The 21,433-nt window shown below is 35.3% G+C and overlaps 1 protein-coding gene across 1 annotated transcript in view; it reads left to right on the top strand.

Annotated features, from left to right (window-relative positions):
* The window catches only part of LOC144452489 (cadherin-23-like), a 39,941-nt gene extending 18,803 nt beyond the window's left edge, over window positions 1-21,138 (top strand). The window contains exons 18-39 of the mRNA XM_078143589.1: window positions 112-187; window positions 726-1,079; window positions 2,093-2,368; window positions 3,018-3,248; window positions 4,541-4,854; window positions 7,280-7,393; window positions 8,055-8,247; window positions 8,604-8,875; window positions 9,264-9,458; window positions 10,107-10,220; window positions 10,876-11,008; window positions 12,420-12,695; window positions 13,691-13,807; window positions 14,708-14,868; window positions 15,097-15,185; window positions 15,808-15,897; window positions 16,724-16,792; window positions 17,098-17,164; window positions 17,812-17,939; window positions 18,594-18,701; window positions 19,184-19,240; window positions 20,472-21,138. Coding sequence (XP_077999715.1) covers window positions 112-187; window positions 726-1,079; window positions 2,093-2,368; window positions 3,018-3,248; window positions 4,541-4,854; window positions 7,280-7,393; window positions 8,055-8,247; window positions 8,604-8,875; window positions 9,264-9,458; window positions 10,107-10,220; window positions 10,876-11,008; window positions 12,420-12,695; window positions 13,691-13,807; window positions 14,708-14,868; window positions 15,097-15,185; window positions 15,808-15,897; window positions 16,724-16,792; window positions 17,098-17,164; window positions 17,812-17,939; window positions 18,594-18,701; window positions 19,184-19,240; window positions 20,472-20,694 — 3,657 coding nt within the window. The 3' untranslated portion in view covers window positions 20,695-21,138. The remainder of the gene's footprint in view (window positions 1-111; window positions 188-725; window positions 1,080-2,092; window positions 2,369-3,017; window positions 3,249-4,540; window positions 4,855-7,279; window positions 7,394-8,054; window positions 8,248-8,603; window positions 8,876-9,263; window positions 9,459-10,106; window positions 10,221-10,875; window positions 11,009-12,419; window positions 12,696-13,690; window positions 13,808-14,707; window positions 14,869-15,096; window positions 15,186-15,807; window positions 15,898-16,723; window positions 16,793-17,097; window positions 17,165-17,811; window positions 17,940-18,593; window positions 18,702-19,183; window positions 19,241-20,471) is intronic.
* The last annotated feature ends 295 nt before the right edge of the window (window positions 21,139-21,433 follow it).

Raw genomic sequence — 21,433 nt, forward strand, 5'->3', positions numbered from 1 at the left:
TTAAAAATCCAAAATAAATACCCAATCCTCATCCACATGGCCACTTTAAGACAAACTAGGGTTTGTATCGTATACAGTTCGATATTTAATAATGTTGTTTTCTACTTCCAGGGTATAAATGATAATGCACCGTATTTCCTTCAAAAAATATATACTGCTAACATAACAGAAGAATTCAAAGAACAAGGTAATGGGAAAAGAATATCACATATCATACACTTATTGACACTTATTGCCTGGTTATCAGGGCACTAGTAGGCAGTTATTACCCCAAGAACTGTTATGCTGCAACTATTTCTCAAGTCTGAAATAATTGCTGCATAACAGCATGAGGGACAATAAGATGTCGACTAGTGCCCTAATAAGGCAGGCAATAAGTGTTTTATAACACATCATATTCTCAGGTACATATTCTTTCCATGGTCAAAGCAAATCCCTGATAAGACCACATGAATATTGCCCTAGGGAAAAAAGAATGTGACTAGTATCTACTGTATGCAAATTGAGGTCACTATGGGTCAGTAGTCCATACCATGTGATACCATCTAAGCCAATCACTGCAGTCTGAAGGCTGTATGAACATTATTACTAAGCTCAATTGTTTAAATGAAGTGTACTGAAATGGTGCAATGTTTAGTTTTGTACCTTTTTTAATGCATTTGCTCAAAATTTCTGGTAATATTTCAATAATATTTCAAATGTTACCGTTTTGTTCTCATTTCTAGACTACGTGATCACTGTTCATGCCTTTGATGATGATGTTTATCACGAACCCTATCAGTACGATAGTACGGTTGACTATCGGATAATAAGTGGTTCCAACGACAAGTTTAGTCTATCCCCAACCACTGGGTACTACAATACCACCGACACAAGCCACAGTAATATTTCAATCTCCCTCGGTGTGGTAAACATGGACGTTGATGAGTATGGACATACCTATGTGATGACATTACGGGCAACAGACCGTGGCAACCCACCACTAGAAGATGAATGTACACTTTATGTGTATGTGGAGGACATAAACAACAAACCACCACAATTTGTTGTGAAATCTGTGGTTGAAAGAGTCTCAGAAGGTGAATACCATTTTTTTTCTTAGTAAATCGATTTGTGAACTTAAAAGGGCAAACATAAGAGAGCAAAATCTGTATCAACCATGATAATGTCCATAGTAACTCTATAATTAAAGAGTTTTAGAAATCAAAAATATCTTGTCTGTAGACCTTGATGAGTAAACAAAAACAATAACACAATCCCAAGCAACCCTTATCATGTCCATAGTACATTGTACATAATTCAAGTGTTTTGAAAATCAAAACATGCTTTTATTTCAATTCGTAGATTTGAATGGGTAAACAAAAAAATAGCTAAGTCCCTAGCAACCATGATCACATCCATAGTAACTGCATGACTGAAGTTGATTTTTTTTCAATAGTTATGTGTAAGTTTTCCAGAAATAATGTCATCATAATGTGCTTAGCAACTGTGATGTAATAACAGACATATGACAATTTCAATGAACAATACCACATTAGCAGAAACTGGAATTATTTTTTACATAATTTTTGTTGTCGAAATTTGTGAAGCTTGAAATCTTGAATGTTCCAGCTTCTAAAACTGTCCATTCTGTGTTTTTCTAGCTGCTAAAAGCAGCAAAATGTTATAGCTGTTAGGATTCTTTTTTAGCTCATCAGAGAGTGAAAGCTCATTGGTGTTGACTTCGGCATGTATATATAATATCATAGGCTGACCTATCACCTCATTTACTGACTGACCCCTGACCTCATTGACTGACCCCTGACCTCACTGACTGACACCTGACCTCACTGACTGACACCTGACATCTTGACTGACATCTGACCTCTTTGGTTGGTCTCTCGTTAACTGACATCTGACTTCATTGACTGACTGCTCAGTGACTGAACTCCTGTTGACTGACTGATGACCTCTGACCTCTTCAGACTATAACTGTATGTCAAATTATAGTATTAATGATATACCTTTTACAAATCTAACTCATGGTTGGTCATATATATGATAAAGTTCGTTGCTATCAATACCGTTTTTTTGTGTTTGTATTTCCTATCAGATGAAACCATGGGTTATAGCATAACAACAATGCATGCTGAAGATCCTGATATGGATAACGAGTTAGTGTATGAAATCACCGCAATTCAAGCTGAAAATGAACGAGGAGAACCCGTCACTGATAACGATTTCACCTACCAGTTTTACATAGACCCATCAAATGGTACAGTTTATGTAAACGAGTCACTGAATCGAGAGGAAGTTGAGATATATTATTTGGATATCATGGTAACAGATATCAATGCTGCAGCTGATTATCCTGATCAAACTGACGAAGGTAATGTTTGAGGGCGCTATTCGTATTAAGTTTGGAACGTCTGCAGCTCTGTAGTGATGAGGTCAATAGTTCAATGTAGGATTAAAACTGAATTCGTATAGATAGGCCTCAGACTCCCCCCTCCCCCCTACCCCTTCTAACTCAATTGTCCAAAGGTGATAATTATTTCACACAGCACAATCAATTCATAATCAGTATGTGGTCATTTGTAGTACTATAAATACAAAGTCATTTTGTAGTGTGAGCAATAACTCTTTTAGTCACTTTTAATGCCATGCATTTACTATGTGAACATTCTTCCATTTCTTGATTCGACAATATTTTTTCATTGAAATATTTGTATGAAGGGTACAAAACAGATTCTATGAAAAGTAAATTCGTGTTTTGTCGGATAAGAACTAAAATGGTTCAATCTCCACCACCCCATCCCAAACTAAAAAAAATTTAGTTTTTATCCTACTCTTGATTTTGTCCGTATGTTGGCTCACTAATTTACAGCCTGTACAACCCTGTGCATGCAGTTTTGATGGGATGAAATATCAAATTTACTAGAGCATGTAGTTTTTAATGAAATGAAATATCAAGTTCCAGTGAGACTGGCTACAAGAACATGTAGTTTTAATACCATTGTTTGTACTCTTCTTTTCAGCTTCATTGGAGGTAAGAATTGATGATGTGAATGACAATGAACCGGAATTCCAGAACACACAGACAGGCCTGAATGGTATAGAGTACTATGATGGATCAATTCAGGAAGAGAACCCGGATGCCATCTATTCCGAGGTCAAGGCAGTTGATCCGGATAAAGGCACAAATGGAGATGTAGAATACTTCATTATAGATAACAGTACACATCATTTCAAAATTAATAAGGATACAGGTATGTGAATAGGGATACAGTTGTAAAACAGGCATGAGTTTCCTTAGACTGTAGGATATGTCGTGTCATTCCACCCTCACCGATGAGAGGAGTTGACATGTGAGGGCGCCCCATCACAGCGTACCGTACAGACTAGCATTTTTTTGATCTCTTCGCATAGACAGGTATACTTATTATACTAACATGCATCATTAAATTTGTCAGATTATGACGATGGCAAGTCGGCTATCAGAAAGCTAACACTAAGACAAACTAAAAGTATTGCTGCAACAGGTTGATGTAAGCTATCAACGAACGTTGTAATTACACACATAGTAAGGTGGCACAGCTTCTCTGAAAAATAGGTTTTCTCAAGTTGCTGCACATTCATGATAATTCCATGTTTATAGAACTTGATTACAGGCTGATTATATCTACATAACCAAGGCACTGCTATCATCCATGTGTGTCATCACATACAAGTTTATAGTTTTAACTTGTATATATTCTAGTTAGCCAATAGATTGCTTTATGTAGTATTATTGTGCATAAAAACAAGTTTTAGTGCTGCTAATAGCTATTCTTCTGTGAATTTAGAATGTCGTAAGTGTTAACATGCAGCAAAGAGCTATCCATCTAGGCACAATCATTAAACAGTAGTGCTTTAATTGCGATCACACAGTGTACATCATTTAATATGCCAATATATGCTGGATATCAGAAAAAAACGAAAGGTTGTATTATAGTTTGACCACTAGGAGTGCTGTTCAAAGCAGAAGTCAGGGCCTCCTTGTCATAGTATTCTTTGATAACATCACAATTTCCAGGTGTTTCACAACAAAAGTTGGTCGCATTCTCAATTAGACTGTAAGCTACATCATGCTGCTCTACCATAACCGGACGACTCCTCTATGAAAGGAGTTGACCGATGTGTGAGGGTGCCCCTTCATGGTATACCTGAGAGACTAACTGTCATCCTGCTAAATCATTTATGATAACTTTGTTTCAAATCTTATAATTTCTGTGAACTCGAGTTGTTTTAGTCAAATGTTGTTAACTACTTTATGATGTACTGATGTATTGCCATGTGACCTTAGTCCAAACATTCCGCCATGTTTGGCTCTCTCTCTTCTTTCAAAAATGTTGACATATAAGACTTATTTGAAGACTTATTTGTTCACCAAAGCCTACATTGTGCTTTAACAGTTCAGCTCTATTGAAAAGAACGTTGCTCTGGCAATCGGCACTATAGAAATTTGATTGATTAATCGATTGATTGGTATTGATTATGGTTTTATCAAAATTTGTTATAGGTACTATTACCCTTAATGAAGCCATTGATCGTGAGGAGTATGACGAATTGAATATCACAGTCCGTGCCCAAGACAAAGGAGTTCCACCTCTACACACTGACGTTCTGGTGTATTTTGTAATCACTGACATCAATGATAATGATCCTGAATTTATTAATTTGCCAAACGACACTTCGATACTTGAGAATGCAACTGTTAACAGTGAAGTGTTTACTGCATATGCCACTGATGCTGATATTGGTAACCATGCTGTCATAACATATTCTATCACTGCTGGCAATATTGATGATGTATTTGACATTCGTGAGGAAACAGTAAGTGAGATATGTTTAATAAAAAAGTATTGTTAATTTTTAAGACCAAATTGAGTGTGTAGTAGTTTTTAGCCCCCAATGGATAAAGGCCAAGGGGAACTAGCTACTAGAGAGATTAAGCAGAGCTTATGAGAATGAAATGACAATGTCATCATTTTGTGCCACACATCATCAAAATGTGAGGATGTAAGATGTTCGATTCTCATTTCTCGTAAGTGAATATGAGAGCATATTTTGGCATAATTACTCCCCTCTTTACCATCAAATTTCACCAAGAATTAATTCAAAATATAGTTTAGCTATTACGTGATTAGGCAATGCACACTGAAGCCCTTGAAATATACACTAAAGCCCTTGAGCAATATACACTGAAGCCCTTAGGCAATATACACTGAAGCCCTTGGGCAATATACACAGAAGCCAATGGGCAATATACACTGAAGCCCTTGGGCAATATACACTGAAGCCCTTGGGCAATATACACAGAAGCCAATGGGCAATATACACTGAAGCCCTTGGGCAATATACACTGAAGCCCTTAGACAATATACACTGAAGCCCTTGGGCAATATACACTGAAGCCAATGGGCAATATACACTGAAGCCCTTAGACAATATACACTGAAGCCCTTCGGCAATATACACTGAAGCCCTTGGGCAATATACACTGAAGCCCTTGGGCAATATACACTGAAGCCCTTAGACAATACACACTGAAGCCCTTAGACAATACACACTGAAGCCAATGGGCAATATACACTGAAGCCCTTAGACAATATACACTGAAACCCTTCGGCAATATACACTGAAGCCCTTGGGCAATATACACTGAAGCCCTTGGGCAATATACACTGAAGCCCTTGGGCAATATACATTGAAGCCCTTAGACAATATACACTGAAACCCTTGGGCAATATACACTGAAGCCCCTAGACAATATACACTGAAGCCCTTGGGCAATACACACTGAAGCCCTTAGACAATATACACTGAAGCCCTTAGGCAATATACACTGAAGCCCTTGGGCAATATACACTGAAGCCCTTAGACAATACACACTGAAGCCAATGGGCAATATACACTGAAGCCCTTAGACAATATACACTGAAACCCTTCGGCAATATACACTGAAGCCCTTGGGCAATATACACTGAAGCCCTTGGGCAATATACACTGAAGCCCTTGGGCAATATACATTGAAGCCCTTAGACAATATACACTGAAACCCTTGGGCAATATACACTGAAGCCCTTAGACAATATACACTGAAGCCCTTCGGCAATATACACTGAAGCCCTTGGGCAATATACACTGAAGCCCTTGGGCAATATACACTGAAGCCCTTAGACAATACACACTGAAGCCCTTAGACAATACACACTGAAGCCAATGGGCAATATACACTGAAGCCCTTAGACAATATACACTGAAACCCTTCGGCAATATACACTGAAGCCCTTGGGCAATATACACTGAAGCCCTTGGGCAATATACACTGAAGCCCTTGGGCAATATACATTGAAGCCCTTAGACAATATACACTGAAACCCTTGGGCAATATACACTGAAGCCCCTAGACAATATACACTGAAGCCCTTGGGCAATACACACTGAAGCCCTTAGACAATATACACTGAAGCCCTTAGGCAATATACACTGAAGCCCTTGGGCAATATACACTGAAGCCCTTAGACAATACACACTGAAGCCCTTAGACAATACACACTGAAGCCAATGGGCAATATACACTGAAGCCCTTAGACAATATACACTGAAGCCCATAGACAATTTACACTGAAGCCCTTGGGCAATATACACTGAAACCCTTGGGCAATATACACTGAAACCCTTAGACAATATACACTGAAGCCCTTGGGCAATACACACTGAAGCCCTTAGGCAATATACACTGAAGCCCTTAGACAATATACACTGAAGCCCTTAGACAATACACACTGAAGCCCTTTGGCAATATACACTGAAGCCCTTGGGTAATATACACTGAAGCCCTAAGGCAATATACACTGAAGCCCTAAGGCAATATACACTGAAGCCCTTGGGCAATATACACTGAAGCCCTTAGACAATACACACTGAAGCCCTTAGACAATACACACTGAAGCCCTTGGGCAATATACACTGAAGCCCTTAGACAATATACACTGAAGCCCTTTGGCAATATACAATGAACCCCTTGGGCAATATACACTGAAACCCTTGGGCAATATACACTGAAGCCCTTAGGTAATATACACTGAAGCCCTTGGGCAATATACACTGAAGAACTAGAACCACATCAAAATTGCAAATTTAATAAGCCTAGTATTTGTTCTCCCGGAAGAAAATACCTGTATCATCTTCAAGGCATGTTTAATAGTGCATGTATTTACACAATTTTAACTCCAATTGTTATTTCTGTTGCCAGGGTGTGATATTTGTCAAAGGAGTGCTTGATAGGGAAACTATTGAAATATATGATCTAACCATTACAGCCACTGATAATCCTGGAGGATCACCACGATTACAATCATCAGAAATTGTAAGTAGGAATTATAGTTGGAGGATTTCCACATACAAACTTAGCTGTATGAATAATGTGCTAACTTTTATAGATACATACACAACACACACACACACACACACACACACACACACACACACACACACACACACACATACACACACACTCACAAATATATGTACACATACATACATACACACATACATACATACATACATACATACATACATACATACATGCATGCATGCATACATACATACATACATACATACATACATACATACATACATACATACATACATACATACATACATACATACATGTACACACACACACACACAAACACACACACACACACACACAAAGGATATGTTTATATTGATCACTAGTTTAAGGCTGGCTGCAAAGATTGATATATTCTTTTTCTCGTGTAAATTTAAGTCCAAAAAAGTCTATTTTTAAGTTCCTATACTCACTGTGAAAATATATGAATTGACCTTCAAGGACAAAGGTCAAATGTCAAAATAGAAGTTTAAAGCATTCTTTCAATCTTCATTAAAAAGGTTATACACTTATGCTATTTTTATCCTGTGATCATGTGAAGTTGCGAGAGAAAAGTGAAATTGTCATCAAAATTTTATTTTTTACTTATTGTTTTGTATTTCTGTTTTGTCAACAGCTAAAAGTGACTCTTATAGATGTGAATGATAATCCTCCAGAATTTTTCCAAAGTGAATACAAGTCTGAAGTCAGAGAAGATGAGATTGTTGGTACAATAGTTACCAGGGTAACAGCAGATGATCCTGACTTAGGTGATGGTGGCATAGTGGATTACAGTTTTGGTGACAGAAATGATACTAACCTTGAAGGAGGTAAGTTTAATGTTACATCTTATGGGTGATACCATTAATGAAGAGGGTAAGTGTTTTGTAATTGTTATGCCTACTGGGTGATACCATTGATGGGGAGGCAAGTTTTATGTAATTGTTTGCCTACTGGGTGATACCATTGATGGGGAAGGTAAATGTTTTGTAAATGTTACATGATGTACTGTATATTACCATTAATGGGAAGGGTAAGTTTCATGTAATTGATGTAACTTCTGGGTTATTCCATTAGTGGGGGCGGTATGTTTTATCCACTTCTTACAACTTATGTGTGATTCTCTTATCATGCGTTTTCCCTTGCTATCATTACACTCTAACTAAATCAATTTTTTGACTTTCAGATTACTTGTTTGAAATTGACACTGATGACACCACTAATATAAATACTGGAGTTGTCAAGGTGCAAGAATCACTACAAAATCAACATGGATTTTATTTCTTGGAGTTGATAGCTACAGACAGAGGAACACCTCAGCTGTCATCTAATGCTTCGTTATATATTAGAGTCATTGATGTTAATGATAACCCACCTGTGTTTATATATGTTGAACTTTCTAATGGCACTATTATATATCTTGATGGAAGTACCAGTGTCAATGTACATGTTACTGAGGTAGGTACAAGGTGAAGGTTTAACCTACAGTATTCACTGTTTAAAGTGGTCATATGGGTGAGGATTTGGTATTTAATTTTTGGGATTTTTGGCTTCCTACTTGAAAAATCAATATGAAATACCATAGACCAAGTTAAAACAGACGTTATGAGCAAGGACTCTTTCTCAATATTTCTAAGGCTCTACATGGCCATCCTTCTTTTATTAGTTTACATCATAGGCACTGAGAGAGAACTTGCAAATACGCAATGGAGAAGGTGTGCCAGGGTGCTGTGTGGAATATTTACCATAAACAAAGCTTGCTAAAACAAAAGTACTGGGCCCTTGCTTGTGTGAGGGCGCTAACACAAATAAGTATAATATATATGTTGATCCGTGTCTTTTCCAGGATTACCATGGTCATGTGTGCACAGTGTTTGCAGATGATTACGATACAGGACCAAATGGTGAAGTGTCTTACAGTTTCCGGGAAGATGTGGATCCAAGTGAGAGCTTCCAATATTTTGATCTTGGTGATATATCAGGGGTAATTAATACCACGGATGGTCATGTGACAGACAGAGAAACAATCGCTGATTATCCAGTAAGTTTTTTGTTCATTTTTCATTGTTATTGCCTTTTAATGATTCATAGTCATTTTCTGATAAAGACATAGTCATTGATAAGTTTTCATAGTCATCATCTGGTAAGTTCTCATGGTCACTGTCTGATAAGTTTCCATAGTCATCATCTGGTAAGTTCTCATGGTCACTGTCTGGTAAAGTTTCATAGTCATTGGTAAGTTTTCAGTCATCTGGTAAGTTTTCATAGTCGTTATCTGGTAAGTTTTCAGAGTCATCTGGTAAGTTTTCAGTCATCTGGTAAGTTTTCAGTCATCTGGCAAGTTTTCATAGTCATCTGGTAAGTTTTCAGAGTCATTATCTGGTAAGTTTCAGAGTCATCGTAAGTTTTCATAGTCATTATCTGGTAAGTTTTCATGGTCATTGTCATGGTAAGTTTTCATGGTCATTATCTGGTAAGTTTTCAGAGTCATCTGGCAAGTTTTCATGGTCATTGTATGTCTTAAAAGTTTATTGGTAGTCATTGGTGACAATATCATGAACTCTTTGGTTGTATAGGTTTGTTGATCCAAAGTTGGTAATTTTTAATTCTGTTATTTTGTCAGTTTCATGACTTTGTAAAAAGTATTAGCTGTAATCTGTTTCTGTGTTTGTTTGTTTGTTTGTTACAGCTTTTTGTATTGGCCACAGATAATGGAGAGCCAAATCAATTTTCTACTGAGTTGTCAGTAATGGTTATTGTTGATGACATTGATGACAATCCACCAACCTTTCAGAGAGATGAGGTAAGATGCCATACAATGAAAATCAATACTTTAACAGATTCTCGTACCAACTTTCACTGGCTGCTGACCATGGATTTTGTTTGAACTTCAACAGATTATACCTTGTGTAGTAGTATGCATGATGTTACTGTTTATATCATTAACTAAATACAGAGCCCACATGGTGTAAGTGATGTTTGTATGTTATCTTTATGGTGTCTATCTCAACATGAAACCTTGTGATCAGGCTCACTGATCTTGATAGTTCATTTAATAGTTTTGACTCGGTTTGGGGAAAAGAACTGTATACCCCCACTGTTATTGCACAGTAAAACTACTTCCTGTCTAAAACAACAGCTGTGGAAATAATATGTTGCGGGTTTGTTGATTCTGATTGTACTTTGTCTGTGAAGTACAGTTACTGTGTATAGCGACTGAACCAAATTGACATTTATTCCACCAAAAAATGAAAACAAAATATACATTCTTTGAAAGTAATACAAAACAGAATTGTGGTGAGGGCTATTGAATAGATGACATATGATGTCAAATTGTCACCAGGTACAATGAATACCTAAAACATTGGTTTCCAGGAAAATTGCCCTCCAACCCAAACTCTAGATGAGATGTGTACCTAATGTTCTATTGTATCATGATTTCACCTTTTTTTCTAAAGGATGGTATGCCAATCCCTGATATTCTGGAGCCCATTGAAGAAAAAGACTATGGTGGTCAAAGTATTGGAAAAGTAACAGAAGCAGATGATCTAGACATTGGTGAAAACGCTGTCAACTATTACTTCATTGTTGGTTAGTAACCGTTTATTCAGTTCCCCTCTTTCATAACCTCTGTGTGACTTAGGCTCATGAGACATGTGAAGACGCTATTCAATCTGAATGAGAATTTGAAATCTTTTCAATATTTTAGCTTGCTTTGGAAGCCAATAAAATGTATGGCTCTGTCAAATACAAAAATACAGATACAGACACAGATACAGATATAGATATAGATACAGATACAGAAATATATATAGATACAGGTACAGATATAGATATAGATACAGATACAGAAATATATATAGATTATACAGATATAGATATAGATACAGATATAGATAGATAGATAGATAGATACAAATATAGATATAGATATAGATATAGATATAGATACAGGTATAGATACAGATATAGATATAGATAGATAGATACAAATATAGATATAGATATAGATATAGATACAGATATAGATATAGATACAGATATAGATAGATAGATAGATAGATACAAATATAGATATAGATATAGATATAGATATAGATATAGATACAGGTATAGATACAGATATAGATATAGATAGATAGATAGATACAAATATAGATATAGATATAGATATAGATACAGATATAGATATAGATACAGATATAGATAGATAGATAGATACAAATATAGATATAGATATAGATATAGATACAGATATAGATATAGATACAGATATAGATAGATAGATAGATACAAATATAGATATAGATATAGATATAGATACAGGTATAGATACAGTACAGATGCAGATGCAGTACAAGTACAGATATATATATATATATATATATATATATATATATATATATATATATATATATATATATATATATATATATATATACAGATACATATACAGATACATATACAGACACAGACACAGATACAGATACAGATACAGATACAGATATAGATAGATAGATACAAATATAGATATAGATATAGATATAGATATAGATATAGATACAGGTATAGATACAGTACAGATGCAGATGCAGTACAAGTACAGATATATATATATATATATATATATATATATATATATATATATATATATATATATATATATATATATACAGATACATATACAGATACATATACAGACACAGACACAGATACAGATACAGATACAGATACAGATACAGATACAGATACAGATACAGATACAGATACAGATACAGATACAGATAGTTATCCCATGATGTGTAAGTGCTGTCAGGAGTGGGTACTACGAGTATTTGCATTTCTGTTTGCAGTGTAAGTACAGCCGCAGAGAACAATACTGTAAGCATTTATGCATATTCCTTGAAGAGTACCACACCAGCAGTCACATGTTATAAGTTCTTGTCTCAATCTGTACTTCAACATTAATGCCTGATCTGTTTTCTTTGGTATGTTGTTTCAGCTGGGAATGAGCTAGAGAGATTTACTCTAAATAATTTTACTCGCGAAATATTTGCAACTGAAGTGCTTGACAGAGAGGATATTGCACAGTACGATTTAACTGTGAAAGCTGATCCGGATGAGAACTGGAGTGCCGGAGTTTTAACCAGACAGAATACAAACGTATCTATTGAGGATCCAACTTACTGGAACGATACCTCACTACAACATGTTATCATTGATGTTGTTGACATCAATGACAACCCACCTATCTTTAAAAAGAAATATTACACTGCAGGTTAGTAATATAACACTGTATAGTTCTCCTGTAATTATTTGCCACAAGTCTTTATCTGTACAGTTACAAAAAAATCCTACAGGAAATCCTATAGGGCAATCCTATAGGGCAATCCTATAGAGCAATCCTACAGGACAGGTGTGTAGGCTATCATCATTTGCCATGCTAGTACTCAAATTTTTGAACACCATGTGTAGGACAAAAAATTCACCAAATGGGGTTGCTTGACTGGGTATGTTTGATCCTGTGGGATCCTATAGGGTAAAAGTGTGCCCTATAGCTTTTGTGTGTGCATGTAGTGGTACAGTAACATAGAAATGGGGTGACACCTGGCAGTTTTGATAAGGGTGGCAAAATCTAACAGAATTAACCAGATTGTTATACCAAACATTGTCAGTTATTTCTGTGTAGAACCTCAACTAGTCAAAGTGTAAATATAGACATACAAATGGAGTTCTATATTGAATTTATTTATCTGTATATGGAATCAACCTGGTCAAATGGTTAAAGTGACTGGCTAGGAATCTGAAAGTTGTCAGTTCAAGCCTTGTCACTGCCATTTGTTTGTGAATGGCTAAAATCCTCTGGGTATGATTTGAACTACAATTGTACCCAAGTCAGCCCAGCTGTATAATAGGTGGGATAGAGATTGCAATGTACATATTTTAGTCCTATGCACTTAAGCTATAAAGGCTGCAATGGATTGTATACTCCCCTGGGAGTTGAGGAAGTATAATAATAATAATAATAATAATAATAATAATAATAATAATAATAATAAATTCTTATCAACGCATTACGCAACAGCCTCAATGCGCGTTACAAAACTGAGAAAAAAAAAGCCAAAAAAATAAAGCAAAAAATGCACTGTTGTGTCACTTTTGGTCTGTGCCTGGGGTAATAATTGTAAAGTGTGCCTTGAGTACAGTTTGGAAAAGTGCTAAATGTTAAAAAAAAACACCTAATATTATTGTTATTATCTTTGTGTGTAACAGGTGTAGCTACGGATGCTGAGTATGAATCATCTGTCACAAGAGTAGAAGCCATTGATGCTGACGAAGGTATCAATGCAGTAGTCATTTATAATATTACAAAACAGATATGTGATATTGGTAAGTACACTCTAAAATCAATGTTTCAATTCCAGGTTCTCACATTAGTGTTACCTTATCAGTGGATGTGTAAGAAGTAAATACAATTATTCTTTTGTTTTGGACGAACTTTTTCAAATCATTCTGCCAGCTAGACGACCCAATTTTTATCCAGATTGAAACTCTGCCTTTGATTTTTAAAGGCCAGGGTTTCAATCCCAGGTTTTTCACATTAATGTTAACTTCTCATTTGATTGATAAGAATTAAATAGGATTGTGCATCTCTTTAGCTCTGTCAGATAACAGTTTTTCACATGTGTAAATATTTATCCAAATTGAAGATGGTCATGTAAGTGCTGCGATTGCCATGGCAGGAAATAAAGGCATTTTCATGGACTTTGTGTTCTGAATAGTGAGTTGTCACAATACCTGGTACACATAGCAACCCTGACAATGATCATAGCAACCACAGTAATGACTATAGCAATATAAAATGTGATGATTGCTTTTCTGATATGCACAGCATACTGAATCATGAGTTGTATACATAGCAACTCTGATAATGATCCTAGCAACCACAGTAATGGCTATAGCAATCCAGATAATGATCATAGCAACCCTGATATTGATTCTAGCAACCACAGCAATGGCTATAGCTATCCCGATAATGATCCTAGCAACCACAGTAATGGCTATAGCAATCCAGATAATGATCATAGCAACCCTGATATTGATTCTAGTAACCACAGCAATGGCTATAGCTATCCCGATAATGATCATAGCAACCCTGAGAATGATCATAGCAACCACAGTAATGGCTATAGCAACCTTGATAATGATCGTAGCAACCACAGTAATGGCTATAGCAACCCTGATAATGATCCTAGCAACCACAGTTACCAAAATTTATTGTATTTTCAGATCAAAGTAATCCTGATTGCGGTGAAGCCTTTAAATTCAGAGATCCCTATGATGGCATAGTTTACACTAATTTAGTATTTGAACCGGATTGGACCGGTTATTTTGATCTGAAGATTGTAGCTTATGATATTGATTATCATAACGATACTGCATATCTCTCGGTGAGTTTTCATGACCTTTGACCTGTAAGGTTATGACCTTTGACCTGTCTGAATGGACTTAGTTGTATCTTTGACAAATACCATATACACCTTTAGTAATTCATAGTACTATTTTTAGTACCCCCCTTTCCATCCACATCCATATTTCATACAATGGCGTATTTCTTTCAAACCTAGCACAAATGTTTAAATCATGATATAACTATAATATATATGTTCCATTCCTAGATATACTTGCTTCGTGACGACCAAAGAGTGAAAATTATTGTCCTTGCACCCGTTGATGAAGTCTTGACATGGATTGATGACTTCATGGAGTGAGTATTTTACTTTAAATTTTGAATTTTGAATTTTGAACTTTGAACTTTGAACTTTGAACTTTAAAATTACTCAACTATACTCTAAGAGGGTATACACATAGTATATAACAACAACAAGGGTATTTGTTCAAATACAGGAATAGTGTTCACAACCATTCTGATCAAAATTACAAATTGTAATTTACTGTACTTTAATGTAAACATTTCTTGTTTTTGAAATAGAGGTCAAAATGATATCAAATTAAGCCAGTTTAGAATTCAATATGGCAACTGAATAATGTGTTGATTCTATGTAAAAATAAAAAATTGGCGATATCCTTGAAAACAAGATGGCGAACCTCCAAATTTCATTTATTCTTTCAAAAGTACCAGGAACAAACTTTCATATTTTAAAATTTGAAGCGATTTTTAAAAAATTTCATTATGTGATTTTTTTTTTGTCTTTTGTTTATAAATTAATCATAGATATTTGGTGTGAAACATTGGGAAAAGTAGGGTTTCAAAGTTCACTCCAAGTCTCTACTTTTGAATAGCGCCCTCTGTGGCCAAATTATACAATAACTTTGTCTTTATGATAATCATAACATGAGATAACATGGATTCATCTTTGTCTTAATAGTGACATTGAAGAAATCACTGGTGCTCAGTGCAATGCAGACAGTGTCAAAGTTCACATTGTTCCTTCTACCAATGAACCAGACAATTCAAAGTAAGTCTGTTTTCTGTATATAACTGAACATCATTAAAGAGGCAGCTATGAGTTAAAAAATCACTATTTGATTTTGTTGTGTTGATCTCATGATATTTGAATGTTTGACAGGAAAATCTATATCTCCATGTAGTCATAATCCCTCAGGGGTATAAATTGCCATAGATGACAATATCGTGGGGGGGGGGGGGGGGTGGTTCCTCTTTTTCTACCCTCCAGTATGAGAATGGGTATACTTTTCACATCAAAACTTGAAACATAGTTTGTCTGTAGGGTTTTTAATCTCAAACCTGAGTTACCCTCCATGATAATGATAATAAATAATTATTACAATATTTACCATTCATCTTAGGCAGGACCCCAAAACCACAATTAAAGCAATGTAACAACAAATTGAGAAGATATCAGCTGTTATACTGAACCTTTGGTATGAGAAAGGCGTCTCATTTTTCCATAAAAGGTGGCATAATAAATTTAGGTTTTTGGAGATCTGACGGAGCCTCTCTGTACAATTACTCATGTAGTTGCCCCCCCCCCTCCCACCTAGGCGTAATGTCGTATGTACTAAATCTCTGCACAGAACCTCTCTGTACAAATTACTTGTGTAGTTACCCACACCTACCCACCCACCCAGCCATACAAAATGTCTGCATGGAGCCTCCCTGTACAATTACTCATCTAGTTGCCTCCTACCTCACCCTCCAACCATATAAAGTGTCTTTCGTTTTTAATGTCAAGTACCTAAACCCAAATAAACTGCCATGATTGAATTGTCATACTAATATTTGTATTTATCTTGTACTTGAACTTGTTTGATATTTTACAGAACTGATATCTTTATTCACTGTGTTGATCCAGAGACAAATGAAATTATGGACGTTTATGACATTATTGAGTAAGTTAAGCAGTCTTTTTTCTGATGTTTGCACACCCGGAGACACCAAAGTACCTCAGCCTACAGGTCTAGCCAAAAATATGCTATTGAATAGCACCCCTAGTGGCCAAACTATACAATCTTTTGTCTTTATGATAATTTTCCCTGTGACACGCTTAACAATTATTTGTACTGCAGTCAACCAGTCAAAAAAAAGTATAAATCTCTGAAATTGTTCTTTAGATGTTATCTGTTTAAATAAACAGTAAGATTTGAATCATGTATGTGAAGTTTACTGATAATAATGTTGTACATGATATCAACAGCTTATTGGATAGATACGAAGAGAATTTGGAAGAAGTCTTTAAAAAATACAGTGTTATTGCAGTTGTTGTAAGTATTAATTGTAGTACATCATATCTAATGACAAGTAGAATATTAATGTGTTCACTATAAGAATTTTAACCGCTGTTCTACGCAAGTCCTGATTGAACTTTTTGAAGAGCAACCTGAGTGAGTGATGTGCAGACAGTTTCAGGTTTACACTAAGCCCTTGGGAGACTACTAGTAACTGGAGAGGAAAAAAAAGTTGACCACATTTTCCTACACAAAATTTGAAATGAATAACAAATAGGGAACTTGTGATCCAGACTGAGCATGCTCAGATGCAAAGCACTATGGGATTATCTGTGGTTATCATAATACCTAATCTGGAGCTACCAATAGAAAACCTTCCACAGTGGTCAGGGTAACTATGAATTGATCATTCATGTTTGCAAACAATGTAAAAGTATTGCTTACAATACCAATTCATTAGTATTTATTATCATATTTCCCATAATGCAACATTCAAAATGGCGGGTTTGCAAGTTCCCTATTTAAAACATGTGAAAATTATGGGATAAAAAAATCTCCCAAGGGACTAGTGTCAGTCTAACCTTTAGAGAAAAATTTAAGGTTTATAGTAAAAGATTGTCATTATTATTATTATTACGTTTGTGATGACTTTTCTGATGACCTTTCTGTGACCTTTCTTGCAGCCTGCTGTAACTGATGAAGTACAGTTGGATTACTCACAGTATTTACAGATAACTATGGGAGCTCTACTCTTTGTTCTTCTCTTCCTGCTAATCCTTCTCTTCTGTTGTTACTTCTCAATGAGGAGCAAGTAAGTCATAAACTCAAAATACTAGTACTTCAGTCAGTCAGTCAGTCAGTCAGTCAGTCAGTCAGTCAGTTAGTCAGTCAAACACATATCAACACTGCCAAACATGACAATGGGGATAGCAGTGGTTCACTATTGCCTCATGAGACATAGAAGACCTGCATATGTATTAGATGAACAGTAAATATTCATGACTTTATTTGAAGGTAATAATGATGAGGGCATGAATATTCGTTGTTCACCTAATACATATGCATGTCTGCTAAATTGCAGAATAGTTGACCCCAGCTACAACAATGAAGATAAAATAGTGCTTCATGCTGGTGTTTTTTTTGGTAATTGTGTGAAATTTATGTGATGTGTAATCATGTGCATGACTCTCCAGAACACAAAGTTAAGTGAAAACACAGTTAAAACTGGCCACGTTTGCCAGAAGAATAATTGTAAAATATACATTTATGATGACAGTTGATCATTTTGCAAGTTTATAGATAACATAACTTTTACTGCTGAACAAAACATTGTTAATGAAGGCATGGTGTATCCCTGTAAAGTTTTACACATGTAAAGTTTTACCTTTGAAGTTTTCATTTTAATCTTAATCCAAAGTTGGCCTTTAAGTTGAAGTCTGACATCCTTAACACATTGTGTATATAGGTACAAGAGAAAACTGAGAGCTGCGAGAGCTGGAACATTTGGATCCCAAGATTCTGGACTTAATAGAGAGGCTAATGTACCAGGCACCAATAAATTCAAATTTGAAGGGTAAGTTGATCTAGAAATCATGTAAGAACTAACAAATTTGAAGTTGTACTTAGTTCATGTAGTTCAGGTCATTTGCCAACTGTGGGTGTACTTAGTTCAGGTCATTTGCCAACTGTAGATGTACTTAGTTCGGGTCATTTGCCAAATGTAGGTGTGCATAGTTCAGGTCATTTCCCAAATGTAGGTACATTTAGTTCAGGTCATTTGCCAAATGTAGGTCCATTTAGTTCAGGTCATTTGCCAACTGTGGGTGTACTTAGTTCAGGTCATTTGCCAAATGTAGGTGTGCATAGTTCAGGTCATTTCCCAAATGTAGGTACATTTAGTTCAGGTCATTTGCCAAATGTAGGTCCATTTAGTTCAGGTCATTTGCCAAAAGTAGGTGCACTCAGGCCAACTAGGCCATTTGCTAAGTGGATGTGAATTTAGAATAAACAGGAAACTACTACTGTGTATTACAGCTGTTATTCATTTTGTTTCAGATCTAATCCTGTATGGAACAGTGACTTCAATGTCTATAACGACCCTCAAGAACAAGAGTAAGTATCAGTCACTTGACTTGTTTGCAGTTACAAATTTACACTTGGACTTTTCCTTTTAAGTTGATAGTAGTAATCAATACAAGTGTACTAAAGACAGAAATAAGTCTGACTGCACTTTTCCTTTAAGTTGATAGTAGTAATCAATACAAGTGTACTAAAGACAGAAATAAGTCTGACTGCACTTTTCCTTTAAGTTGATAGCAGTAATCAATACAAGTGTACTAAAGAAAGAAATAAGTCTGACTGCACTTTTCCTTTAAGTTGATAGTAGTAATCAATAAAAGTGTACTGAAGACAGAAATAAGTCTGACTGCACTTTTCCTTTAAGTTGATAGTAGTAATCAATACAAGTGTACTAAAGACAGAAATAAGTCTGACTGGACTTTTCCTTTTAAGTTGATAGCAGTAATCAATACAAGTGTACTAAAGGTAGAAATAAGTCTTACTGGACTTTTCCTTTAAGTTGATAGCAGTAATCAATACAAGTGTACTAAAGGTAGAAATAAGTCTGACTGGACTTTTCCTTTAAGTTGATAGCAGTAATCAATACAAGTGTACTAAAGGTAGAAATAAGTCTGACTAGACTTTTCCTTTAAGTTGATAGCAGTAATCAATACAAGTGTACTAAAGACAGAAATAAGTCTGACTGGACGTTTCCTATAAGTTGATAGCAGTAATCAATACAAGTGTACTAAAGGTAGAAATAAGTCTGACTGGACTTTTCCTTTAAGTTGATAACAGTAATCAATACAAGTGTACTAAAGGTAGAAATAAGTCTGACTGGACTTTTCCTTTAAGCTGATAGCAGTAATCAATACAAGTGTACTAAAGGTAGAAATAAGTCTGACTAGACTTTTCCTTTAAGTTGATAGCAGTAATCAATGCAAGTGTACTAAAGACAGAAATAAGTCTGACTGGACGTTTCCTATAAGTTGATAGCAGTAATCAATACAAGTGTACTAAAGGTAGAAATAAGTCTGACTGGACTTTTCCTTTAAGTTGATAACAGTAATCAATACAAGTGTACTAAAGGTAGAAATAAGTCTGACTGGACTTTTCCTTTAAGTTGATAGCAGTAATCAATACAAGTGTACTAAAGGCAGAAATAAGTCTGACTGGACTTTTCCTTTAAGTTGATAGCAGTAATCAATACAAGTGTACTAAAGGTAGAAATAAGTCTGACTGGACTTTTCCTTGAATGATAACTGTTTTATTTTGTTTTATTTAGCAATAACTCACTGGATGAAAATGTGGTGGAGGCAGAGACAGAGCATAGTGAAGATCAAGAAATTACTATAGATTTCAATGACGACTATGAATATTATTCTAAACTGCCACCTGATTACATGGAATCGGATGATATATTAAGTGCTGCTATTGGGGAACATGAACAGAGCAAGAAAGAAAAATTTGGTCTGGATCTCGAAGAGATGGACGTTACCGCAGTGTAAAATGAAACAAATAAATTTATAAGAAAACAATTTATAATAAAACGAAATGAACTATTTTATAAAACAAAACAAAAGAATTTATTAAGTTTACAAAAGTTTGATACAAGTACAGTACGTGTAGAATAGAGTGTTTGTAAAATGAACAAATGTTTTGATGCCAAAACTGAACCAAGGAATGCATAAAATGAACTTAAAGTGGACATATGGATGAGGTTTGGGTATTTATTTTGGATTTGTAATTTATGAAATAACTTTATCATGGCTTCCTACTTGAAAAATTCATGTGAAACAACATATGCCAAGTCTGTGTTTGTAACTCAATACATTGCAAAAGATTAATAAATGTGTAAAATGTTTGTTATTGTACGTACAATAACAAACTTTTTACACATTTTAAGGGTTTTTGCAATGTATTGAGTTATAAACACATACTCGGTCAATGCATCGACCCTCTGTCTATGAACAATGTGTTTCACATTGATTTTTCAAGTAGGGAAGCCATGATGAAATTATTTTAGAAATTAAAGATCAAAAATAAAGACCAAATTCTCATCCATATGGCTACTTTTATTAATAGAAAACATTTTTACGAAATAAACATATTTCAAACAAGTACTGAACATAGAATAATAAAATGAACAAGTACTAAACAAAAATGTTTTTAAAAAAATGAACCGAGTAGAAAAGATGAATGTATGAATGAACAAATATTACAAGTATAAAGCATAGAGTGCATTTG

Source organism: Glandiceps talaboti, chromosome 22, assembly GCF_964340395.1.
Source record: "Glandiceps talaboti chromosome 22, keGlaTala1.1, whole genome shotgun sequence".
In the NCBI taxonomy this organism is placed as follows: Eukaryota; Metazoa; Hemichordata; class Enteropneusta; family Spengelidae; genus Glandiceps; species Glandiceps talaboti.